Source organism: Gracilinanus agilis, chromosome 1, assembly GCF_016433145.1.
Source record: "Gracilinanus agilis isolate LMUSP501 chromosome 1, AgileGrace, whole genome shotgun sequence".
Lineage (NCBI taxonomy): Eukaryota > Metazoa > Chordata > Mammalia > Didelphimorphia > Didelphidae > Gracilinanus > Gracilinanus agilis.
In genome coordinates this window covers 796,619,203-796,635,574 of record NC_058130.1, presented here as the reverse complement: position 1 = coordinate 796,635,574, position 16,372 = coordinate 796,619,203, and the positions used below count along the sequence as shown (strand labels likewise).

Sequence of the window (16,372 nt, the reverse complement as noted above, 5' to 3'; positions counted from 1 at the left end):
GCTCTGGCCAATTCAGGCCAGAGTTAGTGGGAGGGTGAAGAACCTGCAGTCTCTACCTGATATAGAAATCTCCATAGCTTGATCATTTGTTTAGACAACTAGCAATAGGGTTCCCAAAATCCTCCATCCTTCCCCTTGTTCCTTCCCCATTAACTAGAATTAAATATAGTGGTTTGTTACAAAGTACCTTTCCTGAGTGGTGAATATATCTAAGCCCTTAGGAAGGGGAGTCATTCACACAGTCAGGGGAGTCATTCACACAGTCAGATCCACAGCATTATCCGATCAGCGCACCAATAGCCCTTATCAATATTCATTCCAACCCCAGCCTGAGGAACTAGAGAAGTTAACCACACATACAACTTCTCAGTGGTTCCCTGCCTGGGCAACTATTGACAGCTGACAGGCTTAGTCTAGCCAAGCCTGTCAGGTGGGGAGAGGCATAGCCATTCTGCCAACAGCACCTACACAGAGGCCTGTGAGTGAGAGTGTGCTTTCTCTCCCACCAAATCCAATGCAGCCTTTCAGGTCATCATATTCTTTTAACAACATCAAGGCTCTACAAGAAAGTCTCAAAGAACTATACAAGCTCAGCTTGATACACCAAAGAGGTCCCTTAGATTATGACTTACCTTAATTTAAAACCACGAGATATGGTGTACATAAGAAATTTTATCGGGAACTCCATAATAGACTCCAAATGGTTAGGAACTTATAAAATTTTATTAACAATCCCTACATGTGTGAAGGTGCAAAACAGGGATCCTTGGTTCCATGTAAAGCACATAAAACCAGTAAAGGGAAACACAAATGAAGAACACCTGGTAATAGAAACTGAATTAGATCAAGATATTGTTGAAACAGAGGATGCTGAAGATTAAACTACAAGAAAAAATCATATGCAAAATTCAAAATCAGTGCAATACACAAAAAATTATTCAACACAATTATAATAACACACACAACAGATCCAGTACGAGAAGATGAGATTCACCCGGCAACAAATAAGACAATAGACAAGTATGATTCCAGAACAGAGGAAGGCCCAAAGAAAAGAAAATCATGAAGCTGCAAAGATCATCAGCAGGAGTGGTACAAGGAAAAGGGCACTTAGAAGAACTGTGAATTCTATAATGAATGTTGTAGGAAGAGGACAAAGGAAATGGGTTATCTAAGACTGTTGATTCAATTACACAATTCACAATGTTACATCACACTATAGGATTGCATGCCACACTACACAAATATGCAAAAAAGAAGAGAGATTCTACAGACAACGTAGTAGACTAAGGACGACTTCCATCAGGGGTGAATGCTTCCATCAGTACACAAAAGACACGATACAGAACACAAATTGATACTTAGCATGGATCTTGTGTAAATAAATGAGTGTCTGAAGATCATGTAAATATGAAATGTATATAGTTGTGTATATGTAAATAGTTACAGAGTCCCATATGATCTTAACCATATAAGAAGATCATAAGATTTTCTTGTGTGGCTAACATCACTATGCAAGGACCCATTTTGTACAAAATGTATCATAGTGTGAATACTATACAACTTGTAAATAATATGTATAATAATTACTAACCTTGTACAAGATAGGCAAATGATACTAACAAATAGAATCTTAAGACACAGGGTCAGTCAGAGTAAGGGAGTTGAACATGTCATATAGAGCCAGGACAAGGAAAGAATTAAGAATACATAAGATAAACAGTCTAGCTAGGCAGGGAGAAACCATCAGCTCCCTTATTAGTCAGTTAGGGTCTTAACTGAGGGTTAGCCAATCAACACTCTGGACTAACCACAGTAACACCATCCCAGGGTTTCCCTTTCTGATCTACCCTTTGTAAGAGAATTTTCTTACATGTCTCTGGAGCCAATCATGGCTTTCTCTTTTGCGTGGGCTGCCCAGGGTGGGGAGTGCAAGGGACATCTGCCCTGCCCTATCTTGTGACCTCTTGACTCTATTGCTGTCTTTTTCCAGCTGCCATTCTATCCTCATGACTCAATTCACTCAATTTTTTCCTTCACACAATCAAATGCGAGCTTGATGCAGGTGGTCAACAGGAGTTGACATCACCCTGAGCATCCCCAGACAGAGGAGGGACAGGTAATCCCCCTTCTCACACTCCCCAATAAATCATTCCACATATGGTGTCTATACAATTTAGGATTGCCTTACCAGTGCCTAAGGGCACAAAAGATGTTGTACATGTCATAGAGAGTTTAATTACAGTTTGAGTAATCAAAAGAGAGAGAAAAAAAAAGACTGCTATATTGACAAGGAGACATCACGGAGCATTCCCCACTTTGGAATGAGTTTTTTACAATCAGGATAAAATAATGGTGCACGAGAAGAACAAAAGTGGATTGAGGGCTCTACCCCACTTAGTTCTGTTCATCATATCCAGTCTTATAACATAGTGTTTGATTACTAGGAACATCCTCTATTGCTGTCCTCTTTTATGAGCCTCACAGCATTTTCTCCAGGAGATCTGCTTTCCTGGTCCAGTTTATTGGCGATACCTTTTCCTAAAATTATTTTAAAAAGATCTTTGATCTGGATTTTTTAGACTAATTACACAATCCCCCCACCCACCCAGGAGGATGAGAGACTGCCCAGGATCTGATCCTAACATAACCTGAATCTACCATGGCAAGAATAGACTGCCACAGGCTTTATAGCTGGGCTATCAGGTTTTTTTAATCTTAAAAAAGCATTAAATATATGGATCACTTCTAAAAACAAGAGGAGAAAAGTTGAAAAACCTATTATAATTAAATACCCAAATATAAGAATAAATTAAAACCCTAACAAGTCCCTGATACAGAATCAAGGTCTCATAGAAGTAGCTTCTATCCTAGAAGCATACAGGATGGGGACAGCAACATTGCAGCTACCCACCACTTGCCATGACTAAAGGAAAAATCAGGACCAGAAGTCTGACAAAGGAAGGGGGTGATGCCCTCCCCAAGTGACCAAGTGCCCAAACTGCAGCCCTCATGCCCCCTCTGGCATACTCCAGCATGTGTGCCATAGGGTTGCCTTCATCTGGTTTCTGCTCCAGTCAGTGGGGTGGTGAGCCCAGAGAGTGGAGCCAAACAGGAATCTCCTTTAGTGTCCATGTCTTAGAGGCTTCGTCAGAGATGGTCAACCTCGGAAAGGCAACTCCTGAGTCCCCTGAGAGCTCCCCCCCACACCCTTTGTGGCAGTCAGTCCCTGTGGCAGTGTAAGAAAATGAATATTAAAGGATAGTTTTTTAAATATTATGGTTTTAAAAGATTTATTGGTAGCCATTAGAAAAATGGGGGGGCAGCTGAGTGGCTCAGTGGATTGAGAGCCAGGCCTAGAGACTGGAGGTCCTAGGTTCAAGTCCGGCCTCGGACACTTCCAGCTGTGTGACCTTGGGCAAGTCACTTGACCCCTACTGCCCACCCTTACCACTCCTGGGCCAAGGACGGTCCCTAGCCCGGATGAAAAAAGGAGGAGGGTTGGGCGTGGGGCTAGCAACCCCACCCTGTAAAAACTACATCTGCTAAAGAAACTGCAACCTAAAGTAGAGGCAGCTGGGCTAGCTCAGTGGATTGAGAGCCAGGCCTAGAGAGGAAAGGTCCTAGGTTCAAATCCGGGCTCAGACACTTCCCAGCTGGGTGACCCTGAGCGACCCATTGCCTACTGGTTGTGGCCCTGTGCTCCTAGAATGGAGTCCCAGGATAAAAAAAAAAATTAGAAAAATGAAGCCACGTGCCATGCTAAGAGTCTGTAAAGAGGAAGTGCAAGTCCCACCACTGAATTTTATCCTCTGGTCTACATCATTAGGTAAGACAGGAAACCAGTGAAAAAGTAAGGAAAAGGAAAAGGAAAGTAAGAAGGCAGACCTTCCAGGCATAGAGAATAGAGGGTCTAACCGTGTCACCCCACTATTCAGTAAATTCCAATGGCTCCCTAGTATCTCCTGGATCAAATAGAAAATCCTCCGTTGGGCCCTTTATCTATAAAGTGAAGAGCTCGGATTAAATGCCCTCAGCTGTGCTTTGCATCCTTTCCGTCCTGTGCACTTACCTCCAGATGGTGCACTCATTTTCTCTGTTCTTCTAGACTTGGATCTCCAACTGCCTGATAAGAAGCCTTTCCTGTTCCCCCTTAATGCTAGGGCCTTTCTTCTGTTGATTTTTTTTTCTGAAATGAACCCCCCCTCCCCCAACAAACCCTACCTTCTGTTTTAGAATCAATACCATGGGAGTTAGGCCATGGGAGTTAAGTGACTTACCCAGGGTCACATATCAAGGAAGTATTTGAGGCCACATTTGGACCCAGGACTTCCCATCTCCAGGCTTGGTGCTCTGTCCACTGAGCCACCAAACTGTTTCTATCTATTGGTTTTTTCCATAAATGCCACAAGTTTAGCTCATCTAAATATCCAGTTGTTTGTGTGTCGTCTCTCCCATTAGTCCCTGAGTTCCTTTAGGACAAGGACTGTCTTGCTATTTCTAGTACTTAGCAAAGTGCCCGGCACATAGTAGGCACTTAATAAATGTTAACTGCCTGACTTGGAACATGCTTAGATTTGCCATTTCAAGTGGATTGTTCTTGGTGCCAGTCCACCACGTGGCCTTTGGGGGCTACCTCTGGCTAGTGTGTCTGAGAGAAAAAGGCCTCTAGCTGCCTGCTGACGTGGAATTTGATTTGTTTGCCAAAGGGCAGACCTACTCTCCCGATCTTGGATCTTGTCCTTTCTGGCATCAGCTAGACCTAATGCTAAGAATCTGATGGGAGACGAGGCAGCTGCCCACCGGGCCGTGTGTGGTAGTGATCATCCCCCTTTCTTTTTGTTCTCTGCCAATCTTGGGTGAAGTGTCCAGGAAACCTCGAGAGGCCCCATTCCTGGCTGATTGGAGCTGCGTGGCAGAAGTCACTTGTGCGCCCACTAGCACAGAAGCATCCGCAAAGGTGCTGTGACCCCGAGAAGGACGAGTGTAATCACTGCTCCCTCTGGCCTCCTCATGGGCTGCCTTCCCCTATCAGGATGTCTGGCTCGCTCAGAGTTCTCATCCCCAGTATGCAGAGAAGAAATAAATGCTTTTTGTTCAGTTGAGTTCTAAAACTCTACAGCAGGATCAGGAGGGTGAGCAGGGGACAGTGGACAGTTCCTGCCCTCATACTCTAATGCACAGAGCAGATGGAAAATGCCCCGAGTGGAGGCTCTTTGGGGGGACTAGGAAGCTCCTCCTAATGAACAAGAAAGTTATTTTAGGAATGGCGCACAGCCATTGTAAAGGCAGAGAAGTGAGTAACAGGGGCCAGGATGGCAGGAGCACATGGAGGCCAATAACATGGCAGAAATGTGCAAATATGGGAGGAAACCCTGCAGGTCCATGCCAGGTAAACAGAGAAGTTCACCCTTGCCGTAATGAGGAACTCTTGAGGGTTGGTATTGAGTAGAGGGGTGGCAGGGCCAAATCTGCACTTGGGAAAAATGACTTTGGATCTCTTCTAAGGGAAGCATTTTGCTGCAAGTGGGTGGGGGAGGTAGCTCAGTAAAGATAGTGAAAAAAAGTAGCATCAATAAAACCTTTTTCAAAATACACGAAAGAGAACAGAAAGTTACAGAGTGAAACACAGAGCCGTTTTAGAATTTATCTAAATTTATTAAATACTTTCAAAGCTGTACACTATAGATTCACAGTTTCCTATAAAATCCTTCTATTCTCGTATATGGAAATGTTCATGTTTGTCAAGTTTGGAATAATAAACTTTAAAAAATTTCGTTCAGGCAGTTGTGTGGAGGATGGGTTGGAGTGGAGACTTGAGACGGGAGGACCAATTAGAAGGCAGTGGTGATGAGTAGCTTAACGATGGTGGTGGTTGTGCAAATGAAGGGAAGGGGTTGTCTGTAGGGGAAAAGACAAGATTTGCAACAAGTGGGACAGGATTTGAGTGACATGAAGTCAGCTCTCGCTGGGATGGCAAACCTGGATGACTGAAGCTGGTGGCGCCCTCAACAGGCACAGTGAAGTTTGGAAGAGGGGTGAGGAGTGGGACCAGGTTCTCTGCTTTGGGCGTGCTCAGTCCAAGATGTCAGTAAGGCATCCAGTTTAGGTGCTCAACAGGTAGTTGGTCATGTGGAAGTGGAGCTCCAGGTGGAGGCTAGGCTTGAAGATGGAGATCTGAGAATCATCTGCATAGATTACTGAGTACTCCGAGCTGGCAAGATCACTTGGTGAGAGTGTAGGGAATAGGGGACACCCTATTAAGAGGGCACAACACGAATGAGTATCTAGTAAGAAAGATAGGGGTGGTCAGAAAGGTAGGACAACCAGGAGGATGGAACCACTGAAATTGGGAGAGCAGAGAGTATCTCAGAGGAAAAGGCAGCAAACAGTGCAAGTTAGTGCTGCAGAAGTATTGAGGATTGAGAACAGGCCATTAGGTTTGATGATCGGGAGCTCACCAGTAACCTCAGAGAAAAGTTTCAGCTTAACGATGAGGTATCAATCCAGATAGCAAATGCTTTAGAAGATGGATACAGAAACACTGCATAGAAGTCATTTACTCAAGAAGGAGAAATTCAGGATTATGGTGGGCAGACATGGATGAGATTGGGGAATACTTATACCCATCAGGAAAAGCACCAGTAGATAAGGAGAAATTGATTAGAAAGGGAGGGTGATATTTGGTTCCATCCATTAGAAGTAAAGTAAAAGGGGGCAGCCAGGTGACTCAGTGGATTTAGAGTTAATTTAGAGATGGAAGGCACTGGGTTCAAGTCTGGCCTGACACATCCCAGCTGTGTGAATGGGCAGGTCCCTTAACCCCTACCGCTTAGCCCTTAGCACTCTTCTGAGTTGAATCAATACACAGTATTGATTCTAAGATAGAAGGTAAGGGCTTAAAAAAAAAAAAAAAGGAAAAAAAGGATGAGATTTAGGGTATACACAGAAGGGCTAGTCTTGACAAAAAGGGCCATCTCTTCCTTAGACCCTGGAAAAAGTGTGTGTGGGGAGTGATGACAGATGGAGAAAAAAGGGAAATCTAAGTCAGAGGGCAACCAAACCAGGTACAAATATAACTGGGAAAAGTTGAACAAAACAAAAATACGACACAATACACAAATTTGTGGTTTCTAAATCAATATGTGGGCACAGAGATTTGTTTGTATTTGAGTTTGACATCTAGGTGAACAGCTTAGATTTTTCTAGTGATTAAATCAGGCATAGTGTAGGACACTGTCAGGCATGCATAAGTCTGTGCTTTTATGAAAAATCGCCATCAGGGATGGTCTGGAGACAGTCACCTTTGTCACCCTGGGCTCTTCATGGATAAGTACTCAACCTTGGGCAGCAAGATCAAAAGTCAATACTTAATGAAATTCAGACTCTTCTGGAAGGACAAATACTGACAGATCACATTGGAAAAGACTGGCTGGAGATAAGATGGGTAAATCATGTCATGGAAAAGAACCTGGATAAACCAAAGAAAGTAGAGGATAGAAGGGCCTGGTGTGCTACAGTTCATGGGGTCATGAAGAGTAGGACACAGCTGAACACCACCACTCGACCTTACCTACCAGGGCCCAGTCCCATCAGGTCTCTTCCTGTGGCCATCTGCATGCCACTGGCCATGCCTTTCTCCAATATCAAGCTCTAGGTGTAAATAGTAAGCAAGCCAAAGCTTACCTTAGAAAAGCCGTGTCTACTACTGGTCCTCTGGACTCCAAATTGCCATCTCTCTGATTACTGTTTCCCACCATGTGCTAACTTTACATAGTTAAAGAGGAGATCATGAAGGCAGGAACTATTTGTATTTGTATTCCCAGCACTTAGCATTGTGTTTGGAGTATGGTTACTGCTTAACACATTCTTCATTCATTCACTTCCGGCAGGGAGACCAGAGAGGAGGGTTACTGCAATAGGCCAGGTGATAAGAAGCTGAATTAAGGAAGTCCTATGTCAGTGGAATATTTCAGAGTCAGAAACAGTACGATTTTGGCAATTGACTGGGAAATGTGCATGTGATAAATATAACAGAAGGGAAGAATTTAATTGTAGACAGCTAGAAAAGACAGAATTGGAAGGGATAACCTGAAAATGCATGAGAGAATATGATTACTGGAATGAGATCCTGGAGTTGGCAAAAGGGTTTGGGACCAAAGGCACAAGATAAGGAATTAACCTTGACAAGGTGCAAGGATACCTATAATAGAAGGAAGAACACTTGATAATTACAGGAATCTCTGAGGAGTGGGGTATGGAGGTCTGAACAAGCACTAGATTGTCACAATTTCCTTGGTAAATCCAAGAGTTTTATGTCAGCTGCAGTATGTGTGGAACTGGGAAAGAGGTTACTGGAAGGGGCAGCTAGGTGGCTCTCAGTAGATGAGAGTCAGGGCTCAAACTCTGGCCTCAGACACTTCCTAGCTGTGTGATCCTGGGTAAGTCATTTAACTCCAATTGCCTAGCCCTTATGACTCTTCTGCTTTGGAACTGATACCTAGTAATGCTTCTAAGATAGAAGGTAAAGATTTTTTTTTTTTAAAAAAAGGTTAAAAACTTGAGGAGGAAGGAAAAGGAATAGCTTCTGAAGGAAATGCACATGGATTTATACACTTCCTCATTTATGCAACTTAATCTGGATTCTCAAGTCTGACTGAACCAAGAAAACAAACATATACAGTAATCAAATGACATATATGGAAAGGATGAGACACCAACATACCAAAAAGAAATGTAGCAAAATGATAAAGATCCAGCAGTACTCAAAGACAGATGGGAGGCCACTCCTTACCTGCCCATTTGTGGATGTGCGGTTCCCACATGGGCAGGTGTTACACACTGCACAGGTATTGGGCTTTTTTTTTTTTTTTTTTTGCATGAAATAGTTGTGCTGACTTTTTTTCCTTTCTAAAAAATACTATTTATTATACAAGAGGACTACCTAGGAGGACTACTTGGGACAATTATGATATAAGAAGATATTTATAAAAACTTATTTTTAAAGTGATTAATAGCCCTGAAATCTTCATGTTGATTCTATTCATAAGATTTCTCTCCAGTATGAATGCTGGAACATTTAAATTCTGTTTTGTGCTGTCTTTCCACATTTATAAAGAACAAGAGTACCTCTTCTTTTACGGCTAAAAAGGAGGAAAGTATGCTTGACAATTCCAGAGTCCCAAGGTATGAAATTGAAGTGAGAGCCTGTCAGATTGTGATTCTTTTGCCATTAAATTAAGTCTAATGCAGTACATGTGGGGTTTGTGGAAGGTAGGCAAGAAGGGAGAAAGGGTTTAGGAGAGCTGCTTTGAAAAATACACTGGAACCTGCTCAATCTATAGGACATTCCTTTAGTCTGAGTTCTCTCATTTTCAGTTAATTAGTGCTAGGGTAAAATTCCTCATGTTCCTAAAATTCATATGACCTTCCAATATAAATGATCTGACTTTTAGGTTTGGACTCTGGCTAGACATGCTTCCATGATCACCATTTTCACTAGATTTCTGTCTTCAACAGGAGCTGACATTGAGTAATGTTTGTTTTGGAAAAAAGTCTCCCTTTAATCATGGCATTCGTAGAGTTTCTTTCCAGTATGAATTTTCTGATGTTGAGTAAGCTGTGTTTTTAAGCGGAATGACAAAACACATTCATTACATTCATAAGGTTTCTCGCCAGTATGAATCCTCCTATGTCGAGTTAGGTGTGTACTAAGGCGAAAGGCATTCCCACATTCATTACACTCATACGGTTTTTCTCCAGTATGAATTCTGGTATGCCGTTTAAGTTCTGGTCGGTGGTTAAAGGCCTTCCCACACTCGTTACATTCAAAAGGTCTCTCACCCGTATGAATTTTCTGATGATGGGAGAGTTGTGCTCTCAGCCGAAAAGCCTTCCTACATTCACTACATTCGTACGGTTTCTCACCAGTGTGAATTGTCTGATGTTCAGTAAGTCCTGTCCTTTGGCGAAAGGTTTTCCCACATTCATTACATTCATACCGTTTCTCACCAGTATGAATTGTTTGATGTTGAGTAAGTCCTTGGCTCAGGCGGAAGGCTTTCCCACAAACTTTACATTTATAAGGTTTCTCTCCAGTATGAATTCTCTGGTGCTGAGTAAGTTGTGAGCTCAAGGGAAAGGCCTTTCCACATTCGTCACATTTATAACATTTCTCTCCAGTGTGAATTCTCTGGTGCTGAGTGAGATATGAGCTCAGGGGGAAGGCCTTCCCGCATTCATTGCATTCATAAGGTTTTTCTCCACTATGAATTTTTCGATGTAGCGTAAGTCCTCTGCTCCATCGGAAGTCCTTGCCACATTCATCACATTTGTAAATCTTCTCCCCTGTATGAATTCTGTGATGTCGGGTAAGTTCTGCCCTTTGACTGAAGGCTTTCCCACATTCCTTACATTCATAAGGTTTCTCTCCAGTATGAACTATCTGATGTTGAGTAAGACCTGTGCTCAGGCGGAAAGCTTTCCCACATTCAATACATTCATAAGGCTTTTCTCCAGTATGAATGGTCTGATGTTCAGTAAGCTGTGTTCTCAAGCGGAAGGCCTTCCCACATTCATTACACTCATAAGGTTTCTCTCCAGTATGAATTCTATGATGTCGAATAAGATCTGCTCTTTGGCTAAAGGCCTTTCCACATTCATTGCACTCATAAGGTTTCTCTCCAGTATGAATTGTCTGATGCTGTGTAAGTCCTGTGTTCAAGCGAAAAGTCTTCCCACATTCAAGACATTCATAAGGCTTCTCTCCAGTATGAACGGTCTGATGTTCAGCAAGCTGTGTTCTTAGACGGAAGGCCTTCCCACATTCATTACATTTGTAAGGTTTCTCTCCAGTATGAATTGTTTTATGTTGAGTAAGTCCTGTACTCAGGCGGAAGGCCTTCCCACAAATCTTACATTTATAAGGTTTCTCTCCAGTATGAATTCTCTGATGCTGGGTAAGATATGTACTTACAGAGAAGGCCTTCCCACATTCATTACATTTAAAAGATTTCTCTCCAGTATGAATTGTTTGATGATGAATAAGTCCTGTGTTTAAACGAAAAGCTTTCCCACATTCATTACATTCATAAGGTTTCTTTCCAGTATGAACTGTCTGATGTTGGGTAAGTTGTACTCTCTGTTGAAAGGCCTTCCCACATTCAATACATTCATAAGGTTTCTCTCCAGTATGAATTCTCTGATGTTTAATAAGCCGTGATTTCCACCGAAAGGCTTTCCCACATTCACTACATTCATAAAACTTCTTTCCTGTATGAATTCTATTAGGATGACTAAGCAGTATATGCTGGTAGAAGTTTTTCCCATATTCATTACCTTGATAATGCTTTTCTCCAATATACAGTCTATGTTTTTCAGTGATTTCTGAAGTATCCCTGAAAGATTTCCCATATTCATCATACTTAGAAAATATCTTTTTTGCACAGATTCTGTTATATTTTCTTAAGTCTGTATATAGTCTGAAGTACTTTTTAAGTGTATCATATTTACAGAGACTCTTTCCCACACATATTCTCTGTTGTAGAAAAATGTTCAGCCCCCGATGGATGCTACTGCCAAGCTTATTATATTCTTGGACTCTTAGTTTATTATGAGATTTCTTTGGGGTGACTTTTACTTGCTGAAAATGTTTCTTCTGGCTCTGCCGCCTCTTGGCATCAGATTTCCAGGTCTTTTCTATTTTGGAGATACAGGTACTGTTCCCTGTAATTCTTTCTTGGAATGATTCTTGTGCTAAAATACTTAGCTTTAGAGCTGACTTCATGGTTTCAGGCCTAGCTCTCCAATCTGAAAGACATTAAAAAAATGTAACTATTGTTCCTCCTCACAAACATGGAATTTTGTCATATTCTCTATCAAGGAAAAAAAACCACCTTCTAAGCATATATTTTCACAGAGGCACTATGGTATAATGGATAGTGTTTGGCTTTAACTCAAATTAGGTTCAAATTCCTCCTCTTTCCTTTATTAGTTTTGTTACCAGATAATTTAATCTCTCTGTATCTCAGACAACTTTGAAACAAAGCATGCCATCTCCATTGATGGAGAAAATTATCACACTGATGGAAGCACAGGTCCTTGTTAGATTGCTCTATTTTCCTCAAAATTGCATTCCAAGGTTCCAAGCAGTTCACCCTGACTAGGATCTCACTTCTTGCAATTTATACAAGTTGTCAAATGCTAGATTAACATTTGCTTGTAGGTCTTGATTACATCTCATCCAATCCACTGATTTTGAACTACTTGTTTAAAGGACTAGATAGCTTTCATAGTTACTGCTGGATAATACATACCTGGTCTTTTACTCCAATCATTTTAAATTATTTCCCTTAACATAGCTATGTATCTGAGAGATTTACAACTATCTCTTAACTTAATAATTCTGGGAGATAGGTGCTATCATTATACCCAACTTACATATTGAGAAACTGGGGCAGGGTAGAGGTTAAATGACTTGCCTAAGGTCACAAAATTGAATATTAACAAAGAAAAGAGAGGAGGGTGGAAAATAGGCCTGAGATCTAAAATCCAAAACTCCAGAGGAAAGCACAAAGGAGGGAGGGAGAAAAAAAAATAAGAGAAAGCCCATAGTAGAAGGGACTGGGGTCTTTGTGGTCCTTAAGGACAGGCCTCAGGTGTCAGGGAAAAAGGACCAAGTAAGTGCCTGAGGGCAGATTTGAACTGAAGTCTTACAGTCTCCAAGTCCAGCATTCTATCCACTATATCACCTACCTGTCTCTAACATTCTAGACCTTTTACTCTTTTATGTGGATTTTGTTTAATTCTTGTTTTGGGGTTTTATCACTGCACTCCTTTCCCATGATTCACCCTCCTATATTCTGTTGAACAAAGCAAAACAGTTAAAGGAGATCCCTGGCACAGTGCCTGTGTCTACGCCAACAGACATCATTCTCTACAAAGAGGTAAGGATGTTTTCATCCCAAGATTGGTCCTTACATTTGAGTTAAGAGGATATCTGGTGCTACTTTCTTTGAATTATCATTCTCCTAATCCTGTTGTCTTTATTCTGCATCAGCTACTACAGGACTTCCCGTGCTCCTCTGAATTCTATGATGTACTAGTATTAATATTAATAATAGCTAGTACTTATATATAGCTTTAAGGTTTGCAGAATACTTTACGTGTGCTATATGGAACAAATGGAATGACATCAATGACCTGTGAAGTAGGTACTATTATTGGCCTCTTTTTACAAATGGGAATACTGAGAGACGAAGCGATTTGCCCACAGTCACAAAGCTAGCAGTATAGGAGGCAGTATTTGAACTCAGGTCTTCCTGACTCCAAGTCTGGTGCTCTATGCATTTTGCTGCCTCACCACATTTAATATGCTAAAATTTAGCCAATGATTTCCCAGTCAATGGGCATCAATTTTGTTCCTAGGGACAGGAAGAAGCTCGGTCAAGGCAGACCCGAGTTCCTGGCTCTGGAAATGATGTCTCCCACATAGTGACTTCTTTGGCTGCCATGTCACCCTGGTCCCCAGGCTGTTAAAGTCCCCGAGTCTCTCTGTGTGGAGGGAGACCCCCCCTCTCCTGCACTGAAATGTTTTCAGCTGAATTTTTGAGCTTTAGTGTCGAATTTGATATTTAACCTCCTTACATAACCTCCTTCTCCTCTTGCTCAGTGCGGTCACTTGTTCTAGCCCTTCCGCAGTCTCGAAGCTCTGCTTGTTCTCTCACTCCTGGCGCTGCTTATATATTCCTGCTCTGTCATTTGGGCATGGGGGGCGCCTAGAACTTACCGAGGGCAGAGCCACGCTACCTTCACTTGTCCGGGGTTTCCCCACTCTCCCTGTCCCTATGCCGGGAGTTCCCCACCATTTCCCCTCCAGCTTCTTTCAGGTCTCAGCCCAGGTCCTCCTTCTATGAGAAGCCCCTCTCAGGCCTTCATTCTGGGGGCTTTCCTCTGACACTGGCCCCAGTTTCTCTGGAATAGCCTTTGTTCCTCCACAGCTGTCTACACACTGTATGATCCCCATTTTGCAGAGGAGAAAACTCAGGCAGCCAGAGATGACCAGGAAGTGTCTGAGGCTAGACTTGAACTCAGGTTTTTCCTGACTCCAGGGCCAGTGCTCTATCCACTGTGCCACCCATGGGGGGCATCAGTAACTGGAACGCATTAGCTGGTGGCCCCGTAGGTAAATGCCCTTTGGGGAAGTCTTCCAGCTTAGGAGCTCCAAGGTCTGCCGCCAGCTCCCTGGCCTCCCACAACACACGGTTCTACCACTTCACTGAATCGCTCCGTCTGTCCCCGTTCTCGAGCCTGGCAAACCGGGGATCAGGTACCCGTGACCCCGGGGCCCCTCTCCTTCTGGAGTGCTCTTAGCACTGCTCTGTCCCTGTCGGGCGCCCCTTCTCCTTCTCCCTTGTCCCACCTGCTGCTGACGCCTTTCTCGTCATCCTCTAACCCCAAATGAAGCAATCCATCAAGTCCTTTACAAAGTGTTTTCTGTGTGAAAGGCCCTGTCCAAGGGGCTGAGGGTACAAAGGAAGGAGGAGACGCAGGCTGGCCTTCCAGGAGCACAACCTGCAGAAGTGAGGCCTTACCTTCTTAGTGTCAGGGTTAAGAGACTGATCCAGGGTCACACAGATAGGGAGCCTCTGAGGTCTTGGAAGGTGGTCGGTCACCTGATCTGTGGCGTTCCTGGGACTCAACTTACTCACCTTGAGTGCCGCTTCCTGGGGCCTCCTTTGGGATCTGAGGTGCTTCCCCTCGCTCCAGCTGGCTGATCACATCCGGTTTGGAAACTTCAAGTCCTATCCATTGAAAATAAGAAAGTGCTGGGAACAGACAGCCCCCCTGAGTCCAATCCTGGGCCCCGGCTCTACGAATTTGGGCCTAAGAATTGAGCAATGGGAGAGGTGCCAGCTCAAAAACAAGCCAATCCCTCAAACTGCCGGGCCCCAGGGGTACCAACCAAGACCTTCCAGGGGACAGGTAGCTCAGGAACCCTCTTTGCCTTGGCCATAAGAGAATTAGCCACCTGGAGTCTCTGCTCAAACACAACTGTTCAGTCACCCCATGATGCTCCCAGGCATCCGCTAAGGGAGGAAGCAAGGACTCCCCGAGTCCCAGGAGCAGCCTGCGGGCCTCACCCAGGCACACGAGGTTCCAGAAGTTCTCCAGCGTCACCTCCCGGTAGAGCTCCTTCTGGAATGGGGCCAGGTACCCCCACTCCTCAGGGGTGAAGTCCACAGCCACATCCTGGAAGGTCACCGACTCCTGAAACGCCAAAGACACTTTTGACTCCCCACAGGCTCTCCCTCCTGTGCCCCTGTGGAGAGGGGTCAGTGGGTGGGAACTGTTGAGGGCTTCTCAGGAGTATTCTGGCCACAGTGGGCTCCTGTAGCCCGGTGTGTGCCCAATCCTGAATCCTACAACAAAGGACAAAGACTTACCAAGCATTTTCCTCACCACAACCCTGCGGGGCAGGGAGGGACACAACTGAAGTCTGGGCCTTATTCTTTTGACCCTAACAGAAACCTCCCTGCACTTCTTTAAAATGGTCAATAAGCATTTATTCAGCATCTCCCACATGCCAGGCACTGTGGTAGGCCTGAGGGATTCAAAGAGAAGATACAAATAAGACTTACAGAAAACTTTTTTTATAAAAAGGTAACAAGAAAAAAAGGATCCCAATAATCAGTAAGTAGATTTTTCCAGTTCAAAAAAAAAGGGAAGTAACCAGCAGGAAAAAAACAAAATTAAAATCTGAATAACCAGGAGTCTATGTTCCCATTCCCCCCAGACCCATCTCCTTTCCCAGCAGGGTGTAGGGGCTCAGCTCTAATTTCCAGCCTAGACTGAAGCCTGTGGAACCAGGGCAAGAATCCCCAAAGGAAGCTTATAGTTCTCTCCCTCTAAATCAGTAGAATTTCCCAGCTGTCCAAGTCCAACAGAAGCTTATTCTTGCTCAAACCCCAACCCAGGTCAGGGACTTGGGTGACCTCAGACCAGGAAGTCAGCAATCAGTCTTTACAGTAGATCAGACCACTTTGAGAGCATTGAAACTTTGCAGATCCCTCATAAGAGAGAATAACTCAACATTCAATACCCCAAGAAAGTAGCACCAAGAAGGCAATATACACAATGATTACAACAACGTGAGTGGAAATAATCACATAACAACCACAAATGAATATTTCTAAATTATAAAGAGTACAGGTGAGCCCCCCCCCCATGAAGAGATAAGAGAAAATATGTCCACCCTAATAATGGGCAGAGGCAGGAGTACCATGTGTTTAGAATATTGCAGGCATTCTCAGGTTATTTATATAAGTGACAAAAACAAACAAAAAGAAACAAAGAATCTCTGTCATATTCAAGT

The 16,372-nt window shown here is 43.4% G+C and overlaps 1 protein-coding gene across 1 annotated transcript; it reads right to left on the bottom strand.

Moving 5' to 3' along the window:
- Positions 1-8,577: 8,577 nt before the first annotated feature.
- Positions 8,578-11,176, bottom strand: LOC123246224 (zinc finger protein 665-like; the record flags this gene model as incomplete). The annotated part of the gene is made up of 2 exons (XM_044675158.1): positions 8,578-10,281; positions 10,366-11,176. Coding segments are annotated over 2 exons (1,530 nt in total), but the record flags the coding sequence as incomplete, so codon positions are not given.
- Between the last annotated feature and the right edge of the window lie 5,196 nt (positions 11,177-16,372).